The sequence below is a fragment of the Channa argus genome, chromosome 8 (genome assembly GCF_033026475.1).
Source record: "Channa argus isolate prfri chromosome 8, Channa argus male v1.0, whole genome shotgun sequence".
Lineage (NCBI taxonomy): Eukaryota > Metazoa > Chordata > Actinopteri > Anabantiformes > Channidae > Channa > Channa argus.
Window position 1 is genome coordinate 2,477,349 of NC_090204.1, and position 21,974 is coordinate 2,499,322.

At 40.3% G+C, this 21,974-nt stretch overlaps 2 protein-coding genes across 5 annotated transcripts; both read right to left on the bottom strand.

Annotated features, from left to right (window-relative positions):
* Positions 1–2,787: 2,787 nt before the first annotated feature.
* lrrc8db (leucine rich repeat containing 8 VRAC subunit Db) lies at positions 2,788–10,011 on the bottom strand. Of its 4 annotated transcripts, none has more exons than XM_067512811.1 (3): positions 9,169–10,011; positions 8,839–8,947; positions 2,788–7,257 (listed from the first exon to the last, which is right to left on the bottom strand). In XM_067512811.1, exon 3 carries the CDS (start codon positions 7,253–7,255, stop codon positions 4,700–4,702), a length of 2,556 nt encoding a protein of 851 aa, XP_067368912.1. In that variant the 5' UTR covers positions 7,256–7,257; positions 8,839–8,947; positions 9,169–10,011; the 3' UTR covers positions 2,788–4,699. The 4 variants fall into 4 exon arrangements, with proteins under 4 accessions (XP_067368912.1, XP_067368911.1, XP_067368914.1 ...); XM_067512810.1 differs by having other exon boundaries at positions 9,159–10,011; XM_067512813.1 differs by lacking the exon at positions 8,839–8,947.
* Positions 10,012–10,145: 134 nt separating this feature from the next.
* On the bottom strand, positions 10,146–19,917 carry lrrc8c (leucine rich repeat containing 8 VRAC subunit C). Its single transcript, XM_067512815.1, has 3 exons — positions 19,659–19,917; positions 15,848–15,990; positions 10,146–13,908 (listed from the first exon to the last, which is right to left on the bottom strand). Exons 2-3 carry the CDS (start codon positions 15,983–15,985, stop codon positions 11,686–11,688), a joined length of 2,361 nt encoding a protein of 786 aa, XP_067368916.1. The 5' UTR covers positions 15,986–15,990; positions 19,659–19,917; the 3' UTR covers positions 10,146–11,685.
* Between the last annotated feature and the right edge of the window lie 2,057 nt (positions 19,918–21,974).

The following is a 21,974-nucleotide window of genomic DNA, read 5'->3' on the forward strand; positions in this document are numbered from 1 at the left end:
GGCCCACTACTGATGAAGTATATGAAGGGCATCAGAGTGTAGAGCCACTCCTCAAACTGCTGTGCTGCTGTAAGCAAATATAATGACATGTTTAAGCTTATTTTGTGTCAACATACATTAAGTATTGATATGAGCAGTTAAAGTCTCTTTATTGACCATCAATAACAGTTTTTTTGCTGTTAATAAATCCTCAAAAACACTGTATAACAATTGCATGATTGTGCATATGTTCACTGTTATAAGGATTTATTTTTCTTTTTAACAGGCTAATCGTGTTTAATGTGTTTTAAATCTATATGTAAAGCAATTGACATAATGATTGATGAACGTATATTTTCTGATTCTGTTTTCTGATCAGACCCTCAGTAAATGTTTATGCCTCATATGAAGTGCTATTACAGTGATGAAAACTACTAGAAACATATATTTATCTCCTCCAAGTATGTTGTATCATTATAATGTATTATTCTTTGTATTATGCAGTTATGACAGGGAGGACATGAGGACATTCGTGACTTACAGTAACTAAATAGTACTCAGCTGGTGAGGGTAGACAGACAAATGAGGCTGTCCCCCCCACAGAATGTGGAGAAATGTGGCCATATAAGCAATTTTTTATTTATTTTTTGCTGCCATCAGACTTTCCGGGCTCCGTAACTCCCGCAAAACTCAACTTACACACTTTGTTTTCTACTGTCTCTAACATACTTTATTGTATATTGTTATTATTAGTAGTAGCAGTAGTAGTATGCGATTGTTCTATTCATCTTTTATGTACTATCTGTCTATAAATATTTATAGATTGACTATATGCTGCTTAAACTTTTAGTTTTTAGTGTTGTGATTAAGTAATATATTTGAATAAAAAAACAGAATCAGCTTTGTTTCAGGTATAAGCTACATATACCTGAAATTCGCTACCAGTTGTCGGTAACTCTGAAGGCAACTTCAGGGTATGGACAACCGCAGAGGTGGTAGAAATTTACACCCTCAATAGTACTGTGGAAAGTACTTGCCTAAAAATATACTCCATCACAAGCGGATGATAACTGTCAGGTTGTTCTGCCTGCATCAAATATACAGAAACTTGCTTTTGCACTGATCCTAATCTCTGATGTTTTCAGTTCAAGGAGCCTTTGATTCTTTGATTAGAGCTCATGAACATAGAGCTCAGGAAAACTGGTGTCTCCACATTCATTACTGTCAATATATATGTAAACCTGCCCAAGCCGGTCTCTCAGCACATTTAGGTACATGTACATGTGTATTCTTATCACAAACTCTTAACTTAGCTTCTGTAAATACATGTTTCACAGCAGATACAAAATGTAATAATAATGTAATTCCAGCAGAGGGCAACACTATGCAACAAATGTGTTCAGTGTTGCACAAGGTTAAAGAACAAATGTAGTGGAATTTCCATTAATTTTAGATTGTGGTTAGATGGTTTTCAGTATTAACAAAATATGTAGGCCAATAATTTTATCCAAGCTGATACACCACAAAACTTCAGTGCTGCAGTTATGTGTGTGTGTGAAAAAGCAGCAACTACCAAGGGCTCGATACAGAGACAAAAGCAAGTCCTGAGGATCGAGGTGAAAGGGAAGAGCAAGGCCCGGGTTACACCCTGCCGGTCATCAGAAGCCTAGCTGGCATTAAAAGCTGGCTAAAAAAGGACATAAAGGCCACTGACATCAAAACAAGGAAGCTCCTTACAATACAGGGAGGGTTTCACCCCAAATCCAGCATCCTAAGACAGTGAACAGAGAAGGAAGGAGGCCTTAGCGAGCTTCAGAGCCACAATCCATGAATACATCAGGAAGATGGCTCTAAGTGATGATGTGCTTAGTAAACACCTCAGGCAGCAGAAACCAGAGGAGCAACTACCGGCAGATAGAACAAACACTGAAAAATCTGACCAATGGCTGTACAAAGCTGGACTGAAAGACAGCACGGAGACACTAATCGTGTCAGCACAGGAACACTCTAAGTGCAAGATCAGTAAAGGCTGGGGTCTTCCATTCCAGGCAGGACTGTGCCAAGTACGGGCTGGAAGTCTGGTTGACTTTGACAAAGTTAACATCCTGCAGGACTTCCAGATAGAGCCTGACAAACTGGTAATGGCCAACCAACTGGACATACTAGTGGTGGACAAACAGAAGAAGGCCAGGGTGATAGATTTAGCAATTCAAGTGAATGCAACATCAGAAAGAAGGAACACGAGAAGCTTGATAAGTACCAAGGGCTGAAAGACGAGTTAGAAAAGATGTTGAAGGTGAAGGCACAAATTGTCCTTGTGGTTATCAGAACAATGGGGGCTGTAAGAAAGTGGCTCCAGCAGATTCCAGGGACAACGTCTGTCTCTCTCTCTCAGCAGTTATTCTAATTATACTGTATGTTTTTGAACTGTGGTTCAAAACCCAGAGGAAACACATGCATGGTACACAAACTCCCCACAGGCATTTCAGGCAGGGGCCTTGCTTGTAGCTGTGAAGCAGCAGCACTAAACCTTCCACCACATTATTTATACTGATTTATGTATTGTCAAATAGTGTACCAAACAGCAAGGGGAAAAAAACAACATTTATTTACTTATAAACCTGAAGGAAAAACTTTAAAAACTTTTCAAATTGTATTTCTTTATTTACTTATTGGTAGCGATTTATTGGAAATCCAGACATTCAATGTTAACAAAACCGAAAAAAAAAGGTAAGACTCCACTATCTGGATGTTTCTAGCTTCTAAATTATTATGGCCATTTCTAGTTTTAAATGATAGCAATAATAATAATCATTAATAATTCTTTCTTTAATAGCACATTTTAAAACCAGTTGTACAAAGCGCAGTTCAGAGAAAAGAACAGATACAAGACAATGAACACATAAAGTAGATAAATAATTGTTGACAAGACAGAGTATTATAATATCTATCGTCTATTCTCCGAAAAAATAAATCAGTTATATAATGACATAATGGCAAGACTGAAGACGGAGTAGCAGAGAAAAGAGCCAGTGGAATATTTAAAAGACAATTCCTAAGGTAATAAGAATGCAGGGTTATATGTGGCGGCTCCTAGACGTCGGTCCTACGGTCCAATTTAGGGCCAAAGTTCAGTAGTAGTGGACACACGGGACAGAGGAGACGGTATTGTCAAACTATTGTTTTTACTCAAAGTAAACAATAAAAAGGGAAAGCTATTTATACAGGACAGTCCCGGAGTGGATGGAGGCCCGGCCTGATCACATTTAGCACAACAGTTGTTTCACTCGGTTGTTGCAAACCTTCTGTTTTAACGAGTTTTAAGTGATCTACCTTCAGTTACTTTAGTTGCTGTTTTTGTAGAATATAATTAAGTGATTGCACTGTGTGCCCCCCACCGCAAAAAAGGTCAAATCTGGAACATGACCCTAGACCAACCAAGGAACACGGAACAACACAATTTGCTTATGTAAGAAATGTTATTGTGGCTTATAGTCAACGTGTTGTGTATGAGCACATTCTGACTTGTAGTGAAAATATTTTCTCACTAGTTCCTGTAATGGTACAAAGCCACATGTTGAGATATCTGACTTATCTTATTAAGTATCTCTGTAATAACAAATCCTAACAGTGAGATCCTATCGAGGGCAGCAAGGATCCTGTCTCTGGAAAGAACATTCAGAGTTTTTTTAAATATAATACTCGGATCAGCCACAACATTACCACCGGTGGTCTCAATAAAGTCTTGGAGGACAAGAGTCAGCCACTATGTGCAGTCTGTAGCTATACAGCTCATACACAGCAAAAAGGGCAAGTACACAAACTCGCTACTCAAATAAAAGTGCAAGTCTTGGTCTAAAAAAAAAAATGTGCCACTTCAAATCCTGAATCCAAAAAAGTAGTCCACCGAGAAAACACGATTGATTATGGTAGTTATGGTAAAACATGTACCATAATTAATAAAAAAAAAGAATCGTCAGTGGTCAGGTGGAGCTGATTTTAACATTTTCTGTACTGACAGGTGGTTTACCCATAATGATGTATTAGCCTTTTTCTTTGTGCAAAATATTTTTTTTTTTATCAAAATCATTTTAATACTTAAAACCAGCAGGTGGTTTTAATTGTTATGACTGATTCTTGTAGTATATTCTACTGTTGTGAGCACTGAGAGAAAATCTGTAAACAAGATCTGGCCCAATGAAATTTCAAGTAGCTGCATAGCAAGATACTGTTACCAGAATCTGGGACATTTGTAATTTGAATGAACCAGCATTTATAAGAGGTTGGTCAGGTGTATCTAGTCATTTTAAAGTAAACCAATATAAATGACATGGATGAAAAAAAATCACTTTTTTGAATATACAAATGTTTATACATGTAAATATTTTTGCATAAAAAAGTCAAAGATACAAGCATAGTGATTTAACTGCTCTACACATTAACTTAAAAATAAATTAAAAGTATAGACTTAGGCCATGATCATTTCTAGAGTTCCTCTACAATTTTTCCAGTAACAACCAAGTATGTGCTCTGGTATGTACGTGTACTGCAGTGTACTAATATTGTACCCTAAATCATCTTACTGCATGATTTAAAAAACTAAGATGAAAACCCAACCATGACTAAATCTGGTGTTCCTTTTTTTTGGGGTTTTTTTTGTACACTGTCCCTTATTAAATAAGCCTAAACATAAATATCTGATACTTGATGTAGGTCAGAACTAGCGCCCATCACTTAGACACTTGCACCCATTTGCAAAAACAGTATTCGATTCCTGATTGATGCTCTCTTTGACCTCCGTGGGGAGCGAGTCGAACAGGTGATCTTCCACAATCAGGCAGCTCCTGCGGAGGAGGCAGCACTGCCCAAGCTGAGCAGGCAGACGATCCAGACAGTTTCCCTTTAGTTCCAGGTGTGTGAGCTGTGACAGCTGGGCAATTTTCTCTGGAATGTAGGAGATACAGTTGTGACTAAGACTTAATGTTCTCAGCTTGGTGCACTTGAACAGTTGCTTGGGGACTAACTCCACTTTGTTTCCTGTAATGGCAAAATGTAGGAGGTTCTGCAGGAAGCCAATCTCGGGGGGTATCACCACTATGGAGTTATGGCTAACATCGAGGTACCGTAGCTTGAGGAGGGTGAATAATGATGAGGGCAGTGTCTCGAGCTTGTTGTGTGAGAGATACAGCAACTCGAGGTTTCGGACGTGACTAATTGATAAGGGAATTGCAGTGATCTTATTATGCCAAAGTTTGAGGCATGTTAGCCTCTTGAGGTGCTGAAAGCTGATGACCTCCTCGATGGTACGAATGTTGTTGGACTTTAGATCGAGCTCCTGAAGGTTGTTCAAACTGAAGATGGCGTGGGGAATCCGCTCCAGCTCACAGTTATGAAGCTCCAGGTCAGCCAAGTTCATCATTTTCTTCAAACTATTGAGCACCAGCAGCTTTGTACCATCGTTATGAATGACCAGCTTGATCAGATGTGGGGACAGATCCGTTATGTTCGTTGGTATCTTTGTGAGGTTGCTTTTCAGCTGCAGAACCTTTAGGTGTCTGAGATCTCGGAGAGACTCAAGTCCGATCATTTTATTGTTCTCAGAGTTCAGGTTACCAACCAAGTACAGTTCCCTTAAATTTTTTAACATGTACACCCAGCTAGGAATCTCAGCAACATCTGTGAATTTGACATAAAGGCACCGGAGGTGATCACGAAGAAAAATGAAAGCAGTCTGCTCAACCTTGGCTGGACAGTGATAGAAGTGGAGCTCCTGAAGATTGATCATTTGTGAGATCTTAGCTGTTATTCGGGCCTCTGGGATTAGTTCTAGTTTGAGGATTTCCAAATCTGTAAGCTCAAACACAGCATCTGGCACTCCGGATAGCATGAAAAGATGAAGTTCCAGCTTTTCTTGAGGATTGCGTGTCACATGCTGCCGCAGCTTCTCGAAGGTCCACTCGTGGTTCAGGCTGATCTCACGAAGTTTGTTTTCACTGACTTCGGAAAGAAAAACCCCAAACCGCTTTGAATACAGCTGGTCATACTGATCGACCATGTGGAGGAGGAACGCAAAGTCGTTCTTAACATCAGGAATGTCACTAAAGCTGCTCTCCTCTCTGACTTTCTCAAAAGAATACTCCTTAAGTGGTCGTCGAAAAAGCCAGAACAATGTGTATATACAGATAACGCCGTAAACACATATGACAGCAATATAACAGACAAGGAATTTCTTTAGCATGAAAGCCATGTTGTGTGTGCAGTGAAACTTAGTGTAGCCGGTCAAGTGCTTTATTTTGGGCTCACACACATGGTCAAAATCTATAGAAGCAACAAAAGTCATGGTGTAGCACAAGATCAAAATGAATTTGAGAGTTTTGATGACTGTCTGTATGGCATACAGCCTGTAAATCAAGTCACTGTCTTCCACGTGGGCGCGGAATTTGCGGACCTTTTCGAACAAGGCCTTCGCTTGCTCGCCATCTTTCTTGTCCAGAATGGTCATGGAGGGAATTTCGCTCACGGGCTTTTCGGCAGAAAATGTGACCCCAGATTTAGCCAGCGCTGGTGCGCACTGGTTCGGACTCCCCTCCTCACTGCTTGTGGACAAATGTTTCAGGAGGGTGGAGGCACCAGCCAGTCTCTGCTTGTTCTCCTCTGAGTCTTCGCAGGCAGTTTCAGACAGTGCTTTAGTTGTCCAAGGGGATTCAAAACATTTTGCAAGTATGGAAACAAAGTGCTCTACTTTGGAACTTGTCTTTGGATACTTGAACCAGAAGTTGCTACTGACCATTAGCACAATAGTGTGGATTAGGGCGAGGTACGGGAAATATTTGGAATACCAAGGAAGGGCAACATGGTAGCACATCTGGTTGACAAAAACATACTGCTGAAAATCCAGCTTGGTCCTAACACCTGTAGGCTGGGGCTGCCCAAACGGGGCCGGCTGGATGAAGTGAACTGTGGGTGTGATTCTATCAGGTGGCCTTTTAGCCATTAGCGGGGCGGCTTGCTCCCCAATGGCACTTTCTTTGTTCCAGAAAACATCCGCTGTCTCCGGTGGTTGGCTGCCCAAGAAGCTCCCAAGCCCCTCTGGTGTTTGCTCCATAATGGGAAGACAAACCACTTGGTCTTTAGTTAACTGCATGGTACCAGAAAATATGGCCAACATCAGCATGACAATACCAAGGTAATCCATGAAGACATCCCACCATGGTTTAAGTATTCGATAAGTCGGCTGGATGTCGTTCAGGGAGGCTACTTCTGTAAGGGTGAACATTCCTGCAACAGAGAATATGGATAAACATGATCTGTTGCTTTTCTGCTTGGCTTAAGTTGAATTTCCATATGTATGGTTCTTTCATGCTGTTATGTAATTTACATATTACTGACAATGTTATGTTTTTAAGCTGTGGTAACCAGCATGTACAGTACAATTGAGTTCATGTAAAGAATTATAAATCACTGCAGGACAGAGATTTAGGCTTAGTTTTTGAAATTTGAATGGGCTATCGTGACTGATTACAACTATTTACAAGTTTACTACCAGGAATTTGACCTTGAATGGGTAAAATGTATTAAACCTTGCAGTGGTGGTAGAAGAATTCAAATCTACTACTCCTGCACTGAAATGTAACTTAAGTAAAACTATAATATAAGTGTCAACAAGAAAATGTGCCTAAAGTCTAAAAATTAAAAGTACTAGATGCAAAAACTCTCCCCTCTCACTGTAACACTATAGTATACTGTTATCATACTTGTGTATTTAGTTATGTGAAGCTTATTTTTAAGTACAGTGCAGTAAAAACTGGAATAAATTGCAAGTACATCAAATGTTGAATAAATGCACTTAAGTTACATTTTACCCAAGATGAGTTGAATTTCACTATTACATATGGTGGACGACAGCAAAAACTAAAGGTAATTGCTTTCATGCAATGTCCCTTTTAGAAAAGTGTATATGTAAGGATTGTACCAGGCTGCATGAAAGTAAAACACATTTTTAGACAGCAGATAGGACAGAGCAAGCAATGTCCCCTCAGTTTGATTAAGTTCTTTGAAAAATGCCTTGTCATCCTCTTTATTTACGTCCTGCAGAGGCTGATTCACTGATCCATTTTATGTGAGAAACGTTCTGCACAGTATCTAATAAAAACCCCGAAACCTTAAAGCGACACAGTAATAGGGAGGTGTTGCTTGCTGTATTTTGTCATGAAGATTTACGGGACCACTTTGTTTTGTGGTGTGTTCCTACTATTTCTTTACTCCAGACAAATTATTACAAACGCCCAAACCAAAGTACACCCACACCAAGAAAACGGTTGGCAATGGGCAGTTTTTTCTACGTTAGCATCTATTGTAGATATGCTGCATTGTCCTAGTTGGTGGCTTTGCTCATCTCTGCTCACTTCCTGCACATCTAACTGGGAAAGATTTCCTGGTGAGCACAAAATAGATAATACACTGGTTTTGTCCTAGTAATTTCAGGCAAGAGGAGGCTCACAGAGGGTCTTGTCAGATTGTTATGGATTTACAGAGGACGCTGCCCTTGAAGTGGGACACGTATGCACATACGGAGATTATGCCGGTCATGGGCAACACAACTTCTGCAGACCTGAATAAAGGCTGAATGATACAACGACTATGTGACTTGTCTGTGCAGCTCGGTTTTCTTTGCATGTGACCCCCTTCCACAGAGACTACAACCATGTGCCAAAGTACCTCACATTGCAGTTATTAAACTGGTTATGAAGACTTGACATGTAGATACAGTTTACAGTGTGGACCTACATTAAAGACTTGACCTGCATGTGAAGCTATCATTAAAAACTGACAATGACATATTTAGCATTTTTCTTGCACCTGCCACAAATTTGTATTATACGTGTGCTGCAAGGATGAAGGTCACTGTTTTCAATGCGGCTGCAGATCAGGCTGAGACCGGCTCTAGCAGGAAGATGCATCTATGGACCTAAAAAAAAAAAGAGGAGGTGAACCTGATGTCCGTGAAGCCCTAAACGCAGCACTAAAATCTGTTCTCCGTTAAATAAAATCACGACGTATTTTATATTTGAAGATGGATATTCGCCGCTTCTACCCACTAAAGCATATTATAACGTACACCTACGTTATACAGCCTGCTAACATCACCGGATGATGATAATTTCAGAACTCAAACTCACCGATACGCACCTTCAGGAGGATCCGATCTACTTATGTGGATGTCAGCAGTCCCGGACAAAGCCTCTCCTTACACGCCATGTTTGTCCGAGGACACGAAGCCGGTCATTCTTCGCCCCAGTTCCAGCGTGGGCCTGCTGACCGGGCTGCGCGCAGCTTAGCCGACGACCCCCCCCCCCCCCAACACACACATACACACTCCGCCTGCTCGGCTCCTCCGTCTCTCATCACAGCCGGTGTTGCACCAGCCGCTGGAAGTGTGCTCGGCTTGGTTTACGCATTAAATCACAGAGGTTAAGCCTTACTGAGTGTCACCGTGAACATCAAGCACACAGCTGATGTTCATTTTGTCTTCACATGAAGATCTGATGGGATGTTCTGCAGGAAAAACGTCTGGAAAACCAGTAAACGGACACATTGAAGTTAGGGACCGTCATAAATGTGCAGAAGGGGGGAATTTAAAGTTTGACCTTTTTGTCCCCTTCAATAATATTTAAATGTCTGTGAGGGTGAAAGTTTTATCTCACTTATAGTAGTTTGTTGCATTTAAGGAGAGAAATCCATTTCCTCACTTCATCTTCATCTACTGTAGGTCTCCAATACCATTTTTGTACCATTTTGTTTACCTTTATGTTAAAATGAGCTCTTCTTATTGTTAGCCACTTTAGATCAACTATATTTCTTTTCTTTAGCACCTGATTTAACTATATAAAAAAAATTAGATTTATCTTTTTTGCCTTATTAATGTTCACAAGTGACATCCCACAACTGTGAAACACTATTTCACCAAAATGTGCAAATAACCCTTTCAGATGTGGCGTAATGGAACAGACTGAATTCATGATTTTTCCAGCAAATGTTTAGTTAATTCAGCACTATTTCTTTTTAATATTACAGACTACAATCAATCAATCAAGTCCAAAATCTGTCACTGTTTTTATTTGACTTTTGCATTGTTGGAACTTTCATAAACTCCATACTTAATGGCATTAACAAAGAAATCAAATTTTATTGGTCAACAAAATAAAAACAGATGAAAATACATTTTTGCTCTCGCACACACACACACACACAAAAAAAACACAACACTATGACATAGTCCTTTAAATTTAAGGTGAATTACAGCAACATCCTTTTATGGTACAGAATTGTTCAACGAAGAAATTACGTGTACTTACATAAGATTTGTCTAGTTTCCATATCCCTGCCGTGGCCCATATTACCGAACAGTCTTTTGAAGTAGATAAAAGACTTTATAAGGGCACCATGAAATATATACACAATACAGCATTAGTCTACTAGGCTAAATTTAAGTGAGGTCCTTAGTTTAGATTTACATTCAGTACTCAAATCAGGCCTATTTTAATGTAGCGGTGACAGGAAATAAGCTTTAAAAAAACAAACAAAAAAAAAAGGTGTAGTTCATTGCTTTCTGGGATAAACTCAGATGAAATGACTGACACCACTCATGTTTATAGGCTAAATACAAAAAAAAAAAAGGTAGAGCAACCAGACATATAGCTTAGAAAAAAGGCCGTAGCAGGTGGAAGTTACTAGACTGGCTCTGTCAAGTGATTAAATGGTCCCGTAAGCAGCAAATCTAAAGTAAACTTTATGATTTAGAGACTGCAAAGACCATAAGAGACTAGACTTTGTTCTAAGCTATGTTAATCTCTTGCTGTAGCTAAAAGGTATGATTTAGGTCTAAAAGGTAAAACACTGGGTTTAATTTCATCAAACTTTCAGCAAACAAAGGGTGCTTTTCCCAAAATGCTAAACCATTTCTTAAAGAAGCATGAGCCAGCTTGATAATATGATGAAACCTACCAGAACAAGCCCACCTGGGGAGCCAGACTATTACACCTTTCCCACCGAGGCAGTTCCACGGCTGGTCAAGAACCAGTACCTACTTTAGAACCAATACTTTGCATTTCAACAGCAAAAAAAGTGGGTCTGGGCCAGAGTAGCACCAACTCTTTGCTGGTTTGGAACCAAGAACCCATTTTTTCAGGGAGTTGGGTTATTGTGACTAACAAGACCAATTAAAGCTTTAAATATTGATGTATCATTTATTAATTTGTATAACTGCACTGGGACTAATTCCAACGCAGATAGCAATCAGGTCAGTGATGTCTGGATGCCAATGTCGGCTCACAAAACCAGAAGCAACATTTCGTAATGCGAGGGTTGTTGTGCTTAGTGTTTCTGACATAATGACGTGGCTCTGCGGTGGCTCTCCAAGCCTTGGGAAAAGCTAAATGGTTCTCAACAGGTTAGCAAATTAGCAAACCAGCTCCGAACCGGCAGCACCAGTTCAGGACTAGCACGAAGTTCACGTTAGTCAAAAATGGTTTATATGAGCTATATTGAAAGTAACTTTTCCCTCTTGTAAAACTCGTAAAAAGAAAAAAACAAAGTTCTTAAAAAAAAAACAACCTTTAACCTGATGTACTATTTGTGAGTTCATACAAAAAAAGCTCTGATTTGCTAAAACAGAACAAACAGGCAGTACGGCTGCAGTAAGGCATCTCACTCAGCCCTCATTTGGTCCCTGACCTCCGAAGGCAGAGTTTCAAAAAGTGTCTCTTCCACGATAAGGCAACTGCGTTTCAAAGCCCGACAGTAACCCAGCTCTTGCGGCAGGGCCTCAAAGTGGTTGCCTTTGAGCTCCAAGTGTGTCAGCTGAGCTAGGTAGGAAATTTTGGGTGAGAGTATCGACAGCGAGTTCTTTCCGAGCTTCAGCGTCTTGAGCTTTTTGCAAAAGAAGAGCTCATCCGGTAGATTTTCAATTTTGTTACAGCTGACAGAGAAGTACTGTAGACTCTGAAGGACTCCAATTTCTGGGGGGATGAATCGGATGTCGTTGTTGGACAGGTCCAGGTAGCGCAGCTTGTTGCACAAGAACAGATGTGAGGGCAATATCTCAATCTTGTTGTGGCTGAAGTAGAGGCGCTCTAGGCTGCCGAGCTTTTTGATGTGCTCTGGGATATACATGATGCCATTGTGCCAGAGTTTAAGGCAGGTGAGTTTTCGAAGATGCTGGAAGCTGATGATCTCTTCTATTGAGCGAATGTTGTTCTCTTTGAGGTCAAGCTCTTGCAGATTTGTCAGGCTGAAGATTGCGTGCGGGATGCGTTCCAGATCACAACGCACTAGCTCTAATTCGATCAGGTTGGTCATCTTTTTCAGGTTGTTGAGCATTACTAGCTTAGTTCCATCATTGTGCAAGTAGAGCCGCTGCAGATGGCTGGAAACATCCACTATCGACTGGGGTATTTTGGTCAAGTTACTCTTGAGCGATAACGTCTTCAAACACTTCATTTCCCGCAGCGACTCAAGCACGATATTCTTAGAGGCATCTGTGCTAAATGATCCAATGAGATAGAGCTCCTCTAAATTGCGGAGGCTGTACATCCAGTTTGGAAGTTCCCTGTTATCGTCGAACTTCACACGAAGCACCTTCAGGTTTTCTTTGAGGAAAGAGGTAGCTGTTGTGTGCAGTTTCAAAGAGCATTGGTAAAGAGACAGCTCCTGAAGGTCTTCCAGCTGAGAGACAGAGGCAGGGATGGTGACATTGTTGATGATCTCTAGTTTGAGTGACTGCAGCTCAATCAGTTCAAAGACAGTGTCAGGTAAACCCGGAAGCATGAACAGCTGAAGTTCAAGTCTGTTGTTGACATTGGTCTGAATTCGCTGACGGAGTTTCTCGGCAGTCCACTCGTGGTTGAGGTTGAGCTGTTTCAGTTTGTTCTCACTGACCTCCGACAGGAAAACCGCAAATCTTTTGGAATAAAGAGGGTCATACTGATCAATCATATGGAGCATAAAAGCAAAGTCGTTCTTGACATCTGGGATGTCACTTATGCCCGTTTCCTGCCGCACGTACTCGAAAGAGTATTCTTTCAGGGAGCGGTAAAACAGCCAGTAGGAGGTGTAAAGGCTTGTCAGTCCATAGACAGCCACTAAACACAGGTAACAGTAAGAGAGCTTAGAAAACAGGTGAGCCATAGTGTGATTACATTCAAACTCTTTATAGCCAGTCATGTCTGTGATCTCAACTTTGCACTGAACTCTATGCTGCACTTTATTCACTAAAGAACTATTATAGGCAATGATTAGGATGAATTTAAACACCTTGAACACCGTCTGGCGAACATACATGAGGTACAGAATGTCCCCTTCCTCGACATGCAAACGGAACTTCTTTACTTTCTCAAAGAGAGCTTTGGCTTGTTCCCCCTCTTTTTTATCGAGGACACTTGCCTTGTCAGCTACAATCTTTTCAGGGATAGACCGCAGGGACTGCGTCTTTTCCAAGCTGCCTTCTCCGGGAGACAAAGCAAGGTTGCTACTCTTTTTACTGTCCTTCTCTTCGGGATTTTCGCCGGACACCTCCGACAGGGCCCGCGTGGTCCAGGGAGAGTCGAAGCACTTGCCGAGCATGGAGACAAAATGCTCTATTTTAGAGCTGGAGCCGGGGAATTTGAACCAGAAGTTGCTACACACCATGAAAACCACGGTGTGTATGAGAACCAAATAGGGAAAGTACTTGGCATACCAGTGTAGAGCCTTCTCATAACACATCTGATTGATGAAACTGTACTGCTGAATATCCAGATTGGTCTTCAGGCCTTTCATTTCCCTGGGTGCATCTGAAATATTGGACTGCAGGTGTATCAGTGACTTCAGCTCCACTTCACTCGTGTTCGGCGACATTCTCTGAGGAAGGCATATGATTTTGTCTTGCATAACCTAAAAAGCAAACGCAAACATGAACAATTGTAAAATTTGGACACTAGGACGTCATTCGTGTATAAAGAAAGCTGGATAAGGCTCCATAGCCTTGTTGCCATTTCACTAAGGTCATCACTCACAACTGTAAAATTACCCAAAGCAGATTTTTCCTTTAGAAAATCTGGCGTCTGGCACCACTACAACAGGCAATGCCTCCAAAATAAGGTTGGTAGTACGAGAAATTTGATCAGTGACCTGAGGTGAAGAGTTACCGTGTGGTTCTGTAATAGGACACACAGTTAAAAAGGAATACCCAAAAACATAACTATACTCAAAGACCCCCCTTTTTACCGGCACTAAGCACAACCAGAGGCATCACACTAAAAAAGTCTGACAGCACAATATTGTAGGTTCAGCAGTGACACGTATCGGTCAGTGGCACAAATTGTTGACCATATTTAAAGGAAAATTCACTGAGCATTTTGTACATTTGATTCTCAAAGCCTTTTTAAACTCAGTGTGTGAATGCAATTTCTTTGTGTATTGTTTATTAGCCCCCTCCCCAATGTAAAACCCTTAGTCTGTCTTTGTTTCTTTTGTTCTACTGTGGATACAAATAGTTCTTTGAAGTTGAACTTGCTGCCTGTACTCAAGGTTGCCCAGTGACCACATGACATGTAGACCATTTTTCGATCACCCGCGTAACGTCGTTTCCTCTGAGCAACCTGGTTTACAGCATTGCATATAAATATTAGCCATAAGTGGGCATCAGTAAACAACAAGTGCCTTTGCTATTTACTGGTAATGTAAATAATGGAAAACAGATGCTCCTCTCTGCAATGCTAATAACAGGAAATGGAAACAGGAGACTTTAAATCAGTGGTTGCGGCAGAAGAGGAGACATTTTGTGCACTCTGTCCAGCTCCCCGATAGCATAGCCCTATGATCCTAATCTACCGCAGCATTAAAATGCAAATAACGTAGACTTATGATGGGAAAATAAAAAACCAACACAACTATTGTGCTAACAATGCTTTAGTGCTGCAGCACATCACAGATTGAAATGCTAAGTCAGGCCTGCTGAGGTCTCTGAAGAGCAGCTCTGCAGAATTTTATTCTTTTTCCCCTTTAACTCTAAATGCCGGGATTATTGTGTCGGGCAGCAAAGTAATTACACAACATGCCAATGTTGATGAAGCTGGGAGTTATAAAGTAAACTTGGCTACGTAATTAACTGCCCTCTCAATATAATAACTATTAGAATGTGTCCAAACATTGTTAGTGAGAGAGGGGAGACAAAAGGCTGCCTCTGCCCTGATAAACATCCTGCTAACAGTTTTTCTAAAAATGTTTGGTATCGTTCCCAAAAGTTTACACTAAATACTCGCACCAGGGCCAAAAAAAAAAAAAAATCGTCCCTGTTCAACACAGAGAGAGAAGCAAAGCATCAGGCCAGAGGAGCTTGGAATCTGGTGTTTACTAAAAAAGGGGCTGGGTGGGCAAATGTTTCCACTAGTAAACTCCTGAAGGACTGAATGCTCCCTTTGCTCCACACAGTCTAGGTTGAAAAAGTCTTGTAAAAAAAACAAAAAGGTTATAAAGAGCGGTTTTGAGCTGGTGCCAATGCAGGAGGCAGAGCAGCAGAGAGCCTATAGGCTTGTTCCAGTGGATTCAATTACTCCAGCTGTAATAAAAAAAAAAAAAAAAAAAAAAAACGTGGAGCCACTGCTTTTATTTTGTTAACATGTTGCAGCTCGTGTATCATGTTACATTAGTGCACAGTAGGTACATTTCTCCTACACGTTCAGAGATGGTTGCAGCGATAAAGTAACCACCAGTGAGTATTTATAAATCAGCACAAGCAGAAAAAAAAAAAAGCCATTAGAAGAAGCAACACATAAAGGGAGAGATCGGCCCCTTAAGTAGAAGCATCCTTTTGGAGGCATTTGTTACTGACCTGAAGTGTGCATCCAAAGACACCAATCATGAGCATGATTACAGAGAGGTAGTCAGTGAACACGTCCCACCACGGCTTTAGGACTCTGAACGCTGGCTGCTGTTCAGTGAACTGCCGGAATTCCATCATAGGAATCATGATGCCTGATACAAAAGAACACAGAATTAGCCCATATGACCTTCAGCCAATAACAATGGGACAAATTATTTTTCCATAGGGGGTTCAAACAATGACATTTTTATTTTATTTTTTTATTTACAACTTAAAAGGCAATCAACTTCATGACATCACTATATGTTTTAGGCCTGCATTTGTTGTGTGTGAATGGAAATGTAGCTAAGCCTCAGGTGTTTGTGTCAAAACATTAGATCAAATGCTCAGTTTTTTCAAATACTTTGGTTTATGGCCACTTATGGTTGGGAGCAAAAATTTGCATCGTACATTTTAACAGTATTAAATAGGCATAAAAACCAAAACCTTTTTTCCCCCATCAACATAATATTTAATGCAGCTATTACAAATGTTCTTATGTCTTATATACACTAATTCACCATTTTTGTTACTTCTCCTGATAAAAGAATATCAATAATATTTAATGCTGAATGTGCATTTAATATTATATTGATAAAGATACAAACTTCAGCACCCAGCTGTACCTGTACAAAGTAACCATGTTCCAACCAGCTTCAGTTGTACTTTGTGTGTATTGGTACTAACACACTAACAAGTGAACATGTTAAACATAACAGTGTTGCTAGCACGGATTCTTTACGCCACGTTTAAAGCAACTGTAGCCTTGCAGGGAAAGAAAAAAAGAAAACAAAACACAGGTCTTTTATTTACTTGAATAGAAGCTAGACTTGTTGCAACTTCACGTTCATTCATTTTCACACACACACACACACACACACACACACACCCACCCACCCACCCACCATTGAAATGAATAAGAAGGGCTGAACATCTGGGTGAATTCAGCTTTAGTAAAGCTAAATCCTGAGTCAAAAACGCACAAAGTCCTTTACAACTCTGTCATCATTAGCATTAACTTAGTGGGAACAGCCTGGTACTGTAAAGTCAGGATGGTTCCTCAAAGTTGTGAGCCCCTCTCTGGACTTTTAACATTATACATCATTTCGGCTTATTCCTTGAGTTCAGGGTAACACAGAGGCTCATTGTCCGGATGTTGATTTGGCACAAATGTACATTACAAATCACAATATTCAAAAGTCAGAACCCATGAAAACTAATATTGCTGAGTTTGGACACAAAGTCTTCATAGTCCAAGGAGCCCACTTGTTTGCAAAGTGCTTAACACCAGGTAGTGAACACTAAATGGAACACAATCTCAGCCCTTTGGTGGATTTACACCCAGCGTGGTCTTGAAGCTATTCATGTCTCAGAAGCCTGTGAAAAATCCTGTCTTTGTTAACAGCAGCATAACAAAACATAAAAAATAAAAAAAAGGAAGAGTGGTGTATCCCTGGTGCTGCTTTCTGTTCCCACTGTCTGTGATCACCATCTGTAAAAGTCCTCACTAAAGCTGCACGTATCACGTTTCCAATATGTGTCTGCCCATGTCTGCAGCGGCATTTCAAATTAAAGGACAGTGGCGATGAAAATTCGGAGGGAGCCATATTTCAAATGACTCTATCACAAGGTTTCAAAGAGCCGGTGTAATTTAACATAAAGTACAAAAATGAAAATCATCTTTAAGTCTAGGAGGGTAATGAATAATCTACAAGATGCCAGACCACAACGTAGTGGTTTAATATCTCCAGCCAGCGTCATAGGGAGAGGTATTGTGAACAGCCGAATACATCTCCACTCAAACTGGAGTCCATTAATATTGAGTTTAGCGGTATGATATTGTTGAATCCGCTGCTAAAAGCCCGAGGCTTTCAAGAGCTCTTATTTTTGTTTTTATAGTTCAATTAAGTGTTTCACACAAAATGTCTTTTATTGATTTTACCATTTCCCTGTCATAACAGGAAGAATTGAGAGTAGCTATCCAGGAGATGTTTACATCCTACTGATGGCTGACTTTTAAGGCTCAAATCAGCCGAATGACATAAGGATATTTGTCTCACTTAGTCCATTAAGTTCGAGATATCCATCTCTCTGGAATGTTGCTTTTGGCACCAACAAATGTTTTGAATTTTGACACGATACAAAGTTACTCTGGGTTAGACTATGAACATTTGACTACAACTACTTTTTGCTGTCACAGAGCTGTCACTGTTTTCAGTGAGACTACACAGTAGGACATTAAGTACATTTACTCACACAGCAACATTATAAAGTAGCCCATTCATTTAATTTATGTACTTAACCGTATATATCTTCAGGGCTCTTTAGTATAACCTGATACAATAATCTCTTGACTTTTCCGATGATATGTGCCCATGACTTGTTAGACTTCTTGGTATGTGACAGGTCTACATTAAAATGGCTCTTGCATATAGGATTATTGGATGAGACAAGTCAGTATTATAGAAAAGTAGTTGAAACAGGCTCCACAATCCACCACCACAATCAGCTACAGTGTTAAAATGCTGGTTATGTTTTCATGCACCAATAACAACGGCATCATTTACAGTAATCTACAAAAAGAAGAAGCTATTTAGCATAATATGTACTTTTTATTTATGATACTCTCTAATCCAAGTCTTTACTTCTATCAGAGCTTTTGCCACTTTGGCGTGGGACTGTCCAGAGTTGCCATAAAAATCTTTAAAAACAAAACAATTCATTGTATTAATGGGGTATTCCAGCAATTTCATATTAATATCCCATAAAAACTATGCACTCACAAGACAGAGTTCGTCAAACAATTATACAAATGGAAAAGGTCAAGATACAGTATCATGACTATTTTTTTTTTTTTTTAAATCTCCCAAACCACTGGATCCTGCTTTTCCCATTTTGCAACCCTATGGCATCTTTGATTAAAGCCGTGCTCTCGCGCCCACTTCTTTGAAACCACACACTTTATAAATCCGACTCTCTGTTGGAGAGACTGACACCAAAGCAGAGCTAAACTTAACGACATCCTCCCAAGAGCTCAGTGTTGCAAATAAACAAAAGTTTTGGTGATGTCAATCTTTAAGGTCAATGTAGGTGGATGTCAAAACAAATCAAATTTGTATACAAGAAAGAATATCCTCTCTCTTTTTTTTTTTTTTTTTTTTTTTTGGTAATTTGACTGATTAAGCTCTTTTACTGTTTAGACTGCAGGGTGTTCATGAAAAGGCCCAGAGAAAAAAAAACCTTTCCACTGGATGAGTCAGCCATTGAGCTGAGCTGACCAGGCCATATCCTTGTCCCTTCCTCACAGGAAATTTGTCTGAATCCCAGAGATCTAAAAACAGACATGTTAGAGAACACACCCAGCCGCAAGCACACCGGAGTCCTGTCTCTTTAGGGATGTGCAAAGACAGAAAAACACCCGCATTGCAGAAAGGAAGAAGAAGATCTTGAGTGTTTGGGAGAGCGACACATGTTGGTCGACTTTACAGGGAAGCTCCTGACAAGAAAGAAAAAGAAAAAAAAAGAAAAAAAAGTGCGAATATAGTCATCAGCTCCGAGTCATCCTGTGGTCAACACTAAGCGTCGATAGATGAGCCGGCTAGAAGCTCAAGTTCGGCTACAGAACCCTGAGGAGACATTCAGAGCTGCACTTTGCCACGACAGAGACTAATGCGCATTCACACTCGCGAGCAGGTAAACTAACGGTAACCTCAGCACAAACTAGTTGGTGCGACGCTCTCCAATGTGTCCGAGGCAATAGAGTAGTGCGGATTTCGGCTACCTGTCTTTTGATGAGTCCCGGACTTGAGGATCTGGGTGTAGGACTTTCATGCGATGAGGTTTTTTTCAAATCCACACGCGCGCGGTCCCCTTTGTTCTATGTCCGCCAACCTTACTGGATCCCGGACCAGACCATGCAGGCATGCACTGCCAAGCCACAGGGGCGTGGACTTACGAGGAAACCCAAGCAGAGACTTTACTGTCTGTGATGTATTTTGTCTATGTGAGACAGCTGTGTGTGTGTGTGTGTGTGTGTGTGTGTGTGTGTGTGTGTGTGGGGGGGGGGGGGGGGGGGGGGGGGGAGTGACAGTGGAGGAGGGCGGCAGCAAGTCTCCTGTAATAATATTCAAATGCGGCATTATCAGAAAAGACTTATTCAATTATTTATGGATTCTCATTTGCCTTGTTAGTGTCCAACTCAGCAAACATGTACTGCATGTGTTTTAATAAAAGTACTGTCACCAACAGTAGCCTAGTTAATGGAATAAAAAAAAAGAAAAAAGAAAAGTAGTTGTTCTACAGACAAACGAACAGGCAGAGGTCGCAGAGGTCAGGGTCAGGCTCAAAAGTTACACTGATCAGATTTCCTTCTTAAAAAGAGATGATCAACAAGCGCAGGAAGATAAGATAGTAAGATGATAACGATAAGAAAATTAAAAATCCGAGCCAAAACAAAAGGTTTCTTAGCAGCACTGACTTCACAGTAACTGGACCACTTCCAATCCTGGCTAAAATCTACACCATGAAGACAAAATATAAAGCAGGTCATCCTCAAAAAAAAAAAAAAAAAAAACTGAGGGAGGCTAGTGAGAGAGGCCACCACCCCTCCTCTGACTCCCCCCAGCAACTGAGATTGTGAAGCAGCACAACTGTTAGCTGGGTTCTGCACTCAGGTACTCTTCATTTGTGTGACGTCTAAACCCTAAGTAAATGCAATCGGCTGTTTCCTGTTTTATATTTTAACGACTTAAGGGTCCCTTTGATATGAAAAAGTTTATTGTTGTAATTTTTGTGTTTAAAAAAAAAACCCAAATTAAATGGAGTGGGACCCAATGTTAAAAGTAATAAAAAGGGATGCTGAACATTTTTTAAAGCGCTGTATGTAAAAAACTACTTTGCTTGTACTGGCTGCTGAATACTACATTAGGTCAATTAAAAATGACATTTGTCTCTAAAATTAAGTAAAGAATGACGTAAAAGAAAATGTCTAAAAATGTTATTTATGTACAGGAATACATGTAATTAGTTACTCTACCTTTCACTGATGTCATACACTGTGTAAACTGATATTTCCGTCCACTACATATGCTTCATAAAACTTTGGGAACTACTGGCTCCTCGCACTCTGCTCTCCCCACGTGGTCCCTCCACGGGCAAAAGCTATTTTGAACTCCATCTGCTTTCACACCTGTTTGGAACTATCACGCTTTAATGACCTAAAAGCTACACAGACTGGCATTGGGACAGGTCGTGCTTGTGGTGGACATCAGCCAGGATGGTGAGTCTGACCAGAGGTTGTTAATTATGGACATTGATTATGAGACATATCTAACATTATGTCTGGCCCATTTAGACTCCAAAACAGAGGTTCTGTTTTGAGGGGAACAAACTAATAGGGTGAAACGTAGTGAAACCTGGGCTTTTCACTCACAGCGAGCAGGTAAACACAGGCTTACACCTCAAGCCGTGGATCTTTGACTATGTGCAATATTAACACCAAACTTTACAGAAGTAAATGTTAATATATATTACACCATTTCATGAAAATCATTATATGGCCTCTTGAACTCCCCTTGGCATTTCGTAGCAGACTACTTAGATAGAAGAACTAAACCCTATGGTTAAGATTTGATTTTAGGTATTTTTACAAAATTCCTAATTTATTTTCCTTTTTTTTATATGCTAATATGTATTTGATAAAACTTCATTGTCACTTACAATAGAACTCCTGTTTAGGAGCCTGTAGACAGAGAATTCTTGAGAGGATCCCACAACCTAAAATGCAAAGTGCCTGCATTCCTACAGGAAAATGGCTTTATAGGCAAGGGAGGAAACTTGTCAAGACACAGAAAGTCCTCTCTTTAGTGGGCAGTTTCCTAATCTGGCCTAAAGCATAATGGAATAAACATTTGCCAACTCATAAGCTCTGATACTGTCTGTGGACCGATGTGATTCTTTTGTTTGTTTGTTTGTGAACTAACACTGTACTTGATGCAGAAACACATACTAAGCTACAAAAGTGCCTGAGTTTTACATAATTATTTATATCTACAAATAGAATAATGCAGGATAGTTGTGTTTCTCTGCCTCTACATGT